Here is an 8,987-nt window from a genome sequence, read left to right as displayed (position 1 = left end):
ACATCTTCGCTCATATTCGCGGACACCATCCCTCCGTGCAGATAAAGGGATGTCGCATTAATAACAAGTTATAAGTTAAGGCCGTATGATTTCCGTGAAGCAGAGGGAATCCCAGTGCAGTCGTGAACATGGAATTTACAGTATAACGAGGATGTCACGTAAAACGCGTAATCGGATGGATGGATAAATCTAAAGTAGTTATGATATGTGTCTGTGAATATTAAAGCGGAAAGAGACTGCTATATGAATAATCTGCTTGTTTCTGCATGTCTCTGAGTGGCGCCGTTTTATCTACTGCATACTGAAGTACACTAAGATACATAAACATGAACATCAGCAGAGCTGCTCTGAGAGAAAACGTAAATAAACATTTCTTAGTTTTATTTGAGAAAAACCATTGTCAAATACACTCTAAAACTAGGAGGTCCGCTACAACCCATCAAAATAAACGTTCAATTTATTTGAAATTATGACATAAATATATTAGCATTGTACAATGTACTTCAAAGTTATAATAAAAACAATAATATTCTTTATAATAAAATTATTTATTTAAACATTGTTTTCAAGGAATATCATGTTTGTCCATGTTTTAACTTTGCCAAAAATAAAAGGAGTTGTAAATTTTAATTTAAAAACATTTTAAAATATTAATTAAAATGTTAAAGTGTGATATAGATATACATAAGCATTATATTTTTTATTGTTTTATTAAATTAATTAATTTTTTCAGGAGGGAGACTTCAATACTTTCATTAAAATGGTTTCAAGTTTGTTGTAATAAAGGATTTGTTCACTCAAATAACTTGTTCTTATACTTTTAAGAGTCATTGTTACTGATAAGAATTATTGTTTAATATATACCATGATAACCGCGAAACTTTCTGAGACGATTATCATACCGTTAAAATCTCATACCGTTACAACCCTAGTCGGTACCAATATCAGTAACATTTCCTGGTTCTCAGTACCATAGCAAAAACTACTGGAACTACCTAACTATATTATTTAACTATTCAAAAATTACAAATATTAAATAAATTAAATGAGTTAATTATTAATGCTAATAATAAGTAAATAACACATTAAAACTCAATGTTTTAATGTATTATTCTAATGTTTTTCAATTAAGTAAACATTGCTTTAAAAAAGTCAAGTAAAAACTCATTATATAGAACAAGGGACAAGTCTAATAGTCTTTATTTACACTTCAAGATAATTTTTTCAGATTTTTTTGTCCCATCCGCTGCTATGGTTATCAATGTGACAAGCGTCGCAATTTCGGATTCAATCCCGCATTTAAATATGATTACGGAAATGTGCAGTGTGTACTTAGCAGCAATGAAAAAATAAAACTTTTTTCCAGTTGAGCATGAAAAATAAAATGATGATGTTGGTTATAATGAAAGGATTTGTGAACTTTAAAGCGTGCGCTGAATAAATAATTGAGCAATATTTAGCACATTCTTAACTTAAATATATGTCTGGCCATTGTGTACATGAACTCAACAGACATGGCTGTGATTCGCTACAATGCTCAACGCTTCAAAAACACATTGTAAATAGAAACCTTTGACGCTCACAAATTCGCCAAGCACAGGGGCAACGGTAAGTATAAATATTCATAATTCTGCTGAGCTAAAAACATAGGATAATGTTTGACACGCTTTCACACTTTCATAAAAAACAGAATGGGGCACATCTGGAAACACAAACTTTTTCAATACTCTATTTTCTTTTTTTCCATATATATCCAGATGTGGAAATGACTAAAATCATTAAAAATTTCATACTTTTCCATACTGTGTAGGAACCCTGTAAACAATCAACAATGTAGCTCTTTAAGAAATGAAGAGGCAAGCAAAACATGTCCTTTCTGCAAAAAATTTGACCTGGTCAAGCTTGTTGCTCGCCTATGATTCTCCAGAAAACATTAACTAAACAGCCTCCTCACATTATATACTCTGAATTCAAACAATGAAGAAAGGACAAACAAAAATTCAGAGAACTGTCATCTAAAAACAGACACCCACATCCTATTCACAGAAAAACGCAGAGGACACATATACCATCTCACTCTAATGTGAGCCACAGAAACAACTTTCTCCAGTGCAAAATTCTTACAACACGGTGAAGGGGGAAGAAAAGACAATAAACCTTTGAGCTTTAGCACTTAAGGAGATAATTTGTTCAAAAATGACAATTCTGTCATCATTTACTCGCCCTCATGTTGTTCCAAATTTTCATTCTTCCGTGGAGCGCAAAAAGCAGTGTTTTTTTTTTAAGTATCATTGCACTGCTTATTTGATACAAAAACAGGTCATAATGACTACATCTGTTAATCTTCAAAAATGACAGAAAAAATCCCAAACTAACACCAAAATGATAAATTCAATCCATACCAGTTGAATTGAACTTGAGAATCGAATCAGTCCAATTCATGAATCAATCATTCAACTCATTCATCAAAAAGAACTAACTCAAAAATACATAAATACATTCAAAACAATAATTTAAGTCATCTGGGAATCTAATCAAACAGTTCATTGAAAAGAACTGACTATCTTATCATATAAACTATCATTTAACTTCAGAAGACTTGGAATAAAATTGTACAGGCTACTTATAAAGTGCCTTTTGTTGTTGTTGTTTTTTTCCCCCTTAATGTGGTCACTATAACCTGTTGTTGTATGGAAAGAGCTGGCTAATGATTCATTATTAAAGTCTAATGTTGTGTTCCATGGAAAAAAGTAAGTAATTAATAACAGAAATGTCATTTTTGGGTGAACTGTTGCATTAAATGTAGCTGTTTGCTCTCTAATACAGTGAAGACACTGAAACAGACCGACAGAGAAGTGAACACACACACAGACACATGGTGGAACTGGGACATTGTGCTAAAGAGGCTCCTCACTGGTCCATAGAGAACTCAATGACTCAAGGTCGTCATGTTCTGCCATTTGGAATCAGTTGCATTAACATTTTTGCATCAACAGTTTTTCGTATATATAAACACAAAAGAATTATTGTCTATCGACCAGAGTCGGATGCCTTACAGCTGTAAAAACGAGAGGCCAAAATGAAGGGGCAAACCTGGTTGGAGTTGGCTGATTCAGCAAAAGGAACATTGGTGACTGGGGTCGTAGCCGACGAAACAGTGGAAGTGGCGGCACCGTGCATCATGGGAACTTTTTTCAGGCGAGTCAGACAAGAAACAAGGGAAGGGGGAAGGTGGAGGGGAGGAGGAATGTTATGAGTACCATGACATAATATGCCAGAGGAACAGGCTGAGTCATGGCAACTACGTCTTCATGTACTGCAAAGATGATGTATTCACTTAAGAACAAACATGCAAACAGAACTTTAAAACATTTTGTTGCATTACGTTTTAGCTTAGAGAGTTTTATCCGATCACCATTACATTTAGATAAAACTATTAAGGGTAAAATAAAAACATGGCCGTCATCAAAATCACACACATTTGGAACAGACAGGAACGTCTGACTGTCATATTTTGATGGGGGCCGCAGAATGGATAAATATACAGTAGGGGAAAAGAAGGGGAATGTAAATATGCAGTTCATTCCCATTCAAATATTGCCTTATAATAATATGACACTTTACTCCTTCGGTTTTGAGTTAACCTGATAATGAATGACATAACCATTCTAAAACACCTGTAAATATGAATTAAGAATTTAATCTAATAAAACCAGCTAAAGATTAAGAGATAAAGGTCATATTATAGGGAAAACTGCAAATTAACACAGAATGATATGTACACAGCAAGTGCATCACAGATGTCAAATAATGTCATGAAAATAAAAAACACAGACATGCGCACAGGCACACACTTGCACACTCACTGGTTCAGCACAGATCTAGTGTTTTGATTGGATTGTTACTCAGCTAAATGACTGTTAAGGACAAATTTAACTTGGCTAGCTAAAAAAAAAAAAGATCACTGTTCATCTATGGGCATTGAAATGTGTGTGCAACTGCATTTCTGCTAAACTTAGTTTGGGAATATTAACACTAAAAGTGAGCAGAAACTTGAGGGGTGATTTCTACCTTTCTAAACAGGTAAATGGTGAGTGTGTGTGTGTTTGTGAGGGGAGGGGACCTAGACTCTACCCTCACCAGTATATCCAGGCCCTAACAGGTAACGGCTTTGGGGGGCCCTGCAGCTGGTCCAGTCCCGCCTCTCCCAGCGGCCATCTGTCATTAGGCCTGGGGGTTTGAAAAGGCCTATAATAGATTTTAGGGAGTGAGGGAAAGGAGAGGATGAGGAGGAAAGGGCACAAAGAAAAAGGAACCAGTCTTAATGAGTCTCTCTGAAGGCTTTTGGCCTTGCTTGTTTGTGCCCGCACTGTGCCGTCAGCTGCACACAAAATCACACGCACACATGCATGCACAAACGCATATGACAAGTCGAAATAATGAACAAATGATAAGAAGCGGTGAAAGCAGACAGGTTGGGTGTAAACACAGTGACAGACAGGACAGGTTTGGGATTATAGTTTGAGACCTAATGAGGAAAATGACACGTTAAGCTGTCCTTGTCATTTTCAATACTGAACATTAAAATTGTCTTGTATTGATGTTATAAGGTGTTTCTTTGACTATGAGCACTTTTTTGTCCTTTCTCCTGAGCAGTCATGAGCATTTCCATCACATCCCAAACAATGTGTTTAACAGTATTCTTTGGTAAAAAATGAAGATGACAGAAATGAATTGCTAGACTATATATACCACAAAAAAGAGTCACAAAACAAATACTCTCTTCACAAGTGATATATCTTTTTTGGATTAATAATTAAATTTGATTAATGATTTTATTTAAAAATAATCTGATTAATAATTAAAATGAAAAGAGTTTATGATATTTAAATATTTATGTCATAATCATCATCGTTTTTTTGTCTTTTTATCCTCAAAGTCATGAGCATTTCCATCATATCCCAAATTACATAATGTGTTTAATAGCATTGTTTGGTGGAAATAAAATGTTAAAACATTTTTTAAATAAAGTGGCCAAAGCCTTTGTCTTGCTAAGGTTAATTTTACAGCTGGCATTTAATTGCATAATTAAAAAAAAAAACAGCAGCTAAACTAAAAATGCCACACAATAAAAATATTCTGTTCAAAAGAGATATTTAACTTGATTTAAAAAATTTTATTTAACTTTTTTATTATTTCTTACTTTTATTTATTTAATTAGTAGCTGTAAACAATGCAGTCATAATGTGTTAATGATTCATAATTATTTCCACAATTATTTAGAATTGAAATGGAAATGGTTTATGGTAATATATTTATAAAGGTTTATAATAGTATTTCTTTGTTTAGATTAACCATAATTGTGAAATGTAATAATTCATATTTTTTCATTTTATGATGAAATGTCATGTTTTGGATTGAATGTCTGGGTCTGGGACAAATGTAAAACAATGAAATCTAGACATGTAGAATAGACATGTGAAAAGTAGCAAAAATTAACGGGATGGTAAGTTTGAACAAAAACAAAACAAAACACCAAACCAAAGAAAAACCAACCTAAATAAACGTCATCACACCGAACAGTTAAAATCATCTACTCACTAATCTGCTTTTACAACCAGATTTTGTTAATAATCACGCACATGGTAGCTATTCAACCTTAAGCTTAATGGTAGTGACATTGAAGTCATGTGACTGTGATGCAGTTCTTTTATAGCATATGTTTAGCTTTTCAGTTCTGGTGATTGTATTTACACTTCAAAATTCATAAAAGCTGTGTTCATTTCTAACGATTATCATGACGAACAAGGATCCTATACCATTGTTGGTCACAGAGCTTATTTTCTGCAATATTCCAAAACCAATTGAAAAATCCTATTGAGCTTGTGTCAAGGGAACCAGGGTGATGCTAACTTACAGGTTGACCTACATAAATATGAATATGCCAATCACTACAGCACTCTATAGACTTGGATTAAAAGCCACAGAGCTCCTACTTTGATTTCACCGGGTCTTTAAAACTGGGTGGCAAACGTACTGCAACTATCCTTTTTTAAGGCTGAAGGGTCGCTGCTACAGTCATTTAGGCAAAATACAATCTAGCTTTTTTACTGATTATGTGAGAATAGTAAACATAGTGCAGTGCAGTGCAGCATCAGAAAAAGAGTAGCTAATGCTCAGGTGCAGGTGCATGAGGAGACGCAGGACTGTATGCATCATGGGACTAATTAGCATGACATGTGCATAGGATGGACACCTATGAGATAAAGAGAGCAAGTGGGCCTACAGGGAGAGAGATGGCAAGCAGAAAAGTGCTCAAGTCCTTGCCTAGCCAGGCACTTTGTCTTTAAAGTGCTGTATGTATGCAAGCCAAACTATTACAGGAATATGGTGATATTAGAGCGCAGCTCGGGGGAATCATCTGTCTGCGTGAGCTCACCTGTGGGAATGAACGCTGGCTGCTGCAGCTGCATGCTGGCCAAAGCCTGCTGGTAGTGGAACATGCTGGGGTTGAAGACGGCAGCCGCGCCGTTAGTCTTCTCCAGGGTCGGTCTCTTTGGTAGCTGTTGCATGGCTCCTGGTGGAAGAGCCTAAAGTGATCGGGATGACAAAGAAGAAAGAGGGGAAAAAAACAGAAAGATGGTGGGCAGAGGAAGACATAAAAGATAGCCATGATACTGAGCTACAGGAAATTTTGTACTGTGTGTTCCTGTCCATTCATGAAAATAAATCTGACATACTGTGTATTTGTCATGGTAAATGTTGCAAATCATGTTTTATAAATAAAATAATAAAACATTATCAAAACATTGATGGAGATGTATTTGACTACTTCTTTTAGGATGCATCAGAAAAACGTATTATCATATGTGTGTGTGTACATGTTTTTCTGTACTGGTAGGGACTTAAACCTGAATACACACCAACTCATGGGGACTTGTCACTGTGGGGACATAAATTGAAGTCCCCATGGTACAGAAGCTTATAAATCATACAGAATTCGTTTTTTTGAGATTATAAAAACGCAGAAAGTTTTCTGTTAGGGTTAGGTTTAGGTGTAGGGTTGGTGTAGGGCGATAGAAAAAACATTTGATATGTCATCTATGTTGTATTCTGAATAAAATATTGAAATTTGAAATTTTCACATCATTGCATTCGGTTTTTATTCACAATTTGTACAGTGTCCCAACTTTTTTGGAATCGGGTTTGTACAATTTGTACAGTATAAAAACCATTATGCCTATGGGGATAGTGAATAGGATAGTGAACCAGACGTGTGTGTGTCTGTGTGAAGTTCAAACTTTTAAACAGTACCGAGTGTACATACTACCAAACAGTGTTGGGAGTAACGCATTACAACTACTGTAACGTAGTTGTTACGTAACCAGATTACTTTTTTCAAGTAACTAGTAAAGTAGCACATTACTTTTAAATTTACAAGGAAATATCTAAATTACTTTTTCAAATAAGTTACTTTGTTTTACAATTTATTTACTGACACCTCTCCTGCAGTGAAATTATGAGTGAGGTGCAAAGGCACTTCCTTCAGCGTGAGGCTTATTAATTTCACGTTTGGTGTAAAAGGGTCTTTACAGTTGCCAAAAATATAACTTTTGGGTATTTTGTTATTAAGAAACAAGTAAGTAAGCTCAGCCCAGGTGACAAAAAGTAACGCAAAAGTAATGTAATGCATTACTTTCCATAAAGAGTAACTAAGTAACGCAATTAGTTACTTTTTTAAGGAGTAGCGCAATATTGTAATGCATTACTTTTAAAAGGTAACTTTCCCCAACACTGCTGCCAATATATAATCATATATATAGTTATGAGCTTGATAATTATTTTCAAAGAAGGTTGAGAAAATAAATCTGTCTTGTTTATTCTTTTGATCTTTCATTCAAAATATTCATACAAATTGATGCAAAACAATTTAAAGTGGGGGAAAATTTCATTATGAAATAAACGTTTTTCTCCAATCCATTTTGGTCACAATTATTGGCCTCATTTTATTTAATATTTTTTTGCAATATCCATTTGCTGAAATAAGAGCAATATACAGGTGATCACCTGTCTGTGTGCATTGAATTGATTTAATACACGAGTTTCACAATTTGAGATGAATTACTGAAATAAATGAACTTCTTCTTCTTCTTCTTTCAGGTTTAATGGCGGTTGGCAACTCATCTCAAAGGTGCATTACCGCCTGAAATAAATGAACTTTTCCACGACATTCTAATTTATTGAGATGCACCTGTAAGGGTCACGTGTGTGTTTCCGTTTAGTTTCCGTTTGCCCCAATTTGGTCTAATTCCTGTTTCCGTAATTAGTTAATATTCGTTCATTTAGATCACCTGTGTTGTGTTAATCATTTCGTTTGCTCCTTAGGTTTCCTGTCTTCATAAGCCCTCAGTTTCTGTTAATTTCTTTGTCTTGGATTAATGTTATTTTGAATGGTCTTAGTGAGTTGATGCTTATTAAAAACCCCCTTTACTTCTGCTTCAAACGCTTTACTACAACCACGTGACAATAAGAGTCTTCTCCTTTAATGCCTGAGGAATTTGGAGAAAACCTGGCAAGAGATCAGAGACCATTCTTCTATGCAAAAGCTCTCCATATCCTTCAAGGTTCATGTTAGTACACCCTCCTCTTCAGTTCAGTAATTTTCTATAGGTTTCAGATCAGAGGACTGGTGGCCATGGCAGCACGATTATTTTGTGCTCTGTGACCCAGTTGTGCTTAGTTTTGGATCATTGTTCTGATGATGATCTAACCTCAACCTATTATAAGATTTCTAGCAGAGACAGTCAGGATTAGATTCGTTTTTTTTAATGTATTGGTATCTGATAGAATCCACGATTTCAATATCTGAACAAGATGTTCAAGACCTCTGTTAGAAAAGTAGGCACACAACTTTAAAAATCCAGCAGAATATTTAACCGTGGACATTGGGTTCTTTTTTTTTTTTTACCAGTGTGTATCCCCATATC

The 8,987-nt window shown here is 34.9% G+C and overlaps 1 protein-coding gene across 5 annotated transcripts in view; it reads right to left on the bottom strand.

The window, feature by feature from the left end:
• The window catches only part of LOC107560839 (muscleblind-like protein 3), a 49,256-nt gene that overhangs the window by 3,093 nt on the left and 37,176 nt on the right, over positions 1-8,987 (bottom strand). For 3 of the 5 annotated variants that reach the window (XM_016245110.1, XM_016245119.1, XM_016245126.1), the window contains 3 exons: positions 6,440-6,590; positions 4,141-4,248; positions 3,094-3,188 (listed from right to left, as the gene is read on the bottom strand). In XM_016245110.1, coding sequence (XP_016100596.1) covers positions 3,094-3,188; positions 4,141-4,248; positions 6,440-6,590 — 354 coding nt within the window. The remainder of the gene's footprint in view (positions 1-3,093; positions 3,189-4,140; positions 4,249-6,439; positions 6,591-8,987) is intronic. The other 2 variants (XM_016245140.1, XM_016245132.1) reach the window with 2 other exon arrangements.

The sequence above is a fragment of the Sinocyclocheilus grahami genome, unplaced genomic scaffold (assembly GCF_001515645.1).
Source record: "Sinocyclocheilus grahami isolate Dianchi unplaced genomic scaffold, SAMN03320097.WGS_v1.1 scaffold23.1, whole genome shotgun sequence".
NCBI lineage: Eukaryota > Metazoa > Chordata > Actinopteri > Cypriniformes > Cyprinidae > Sinocyclocheilus > Sinocyclocheilus grahami.
This window is presented reverse-complemented; position numbering and strand designations above follow the sequence as displayed.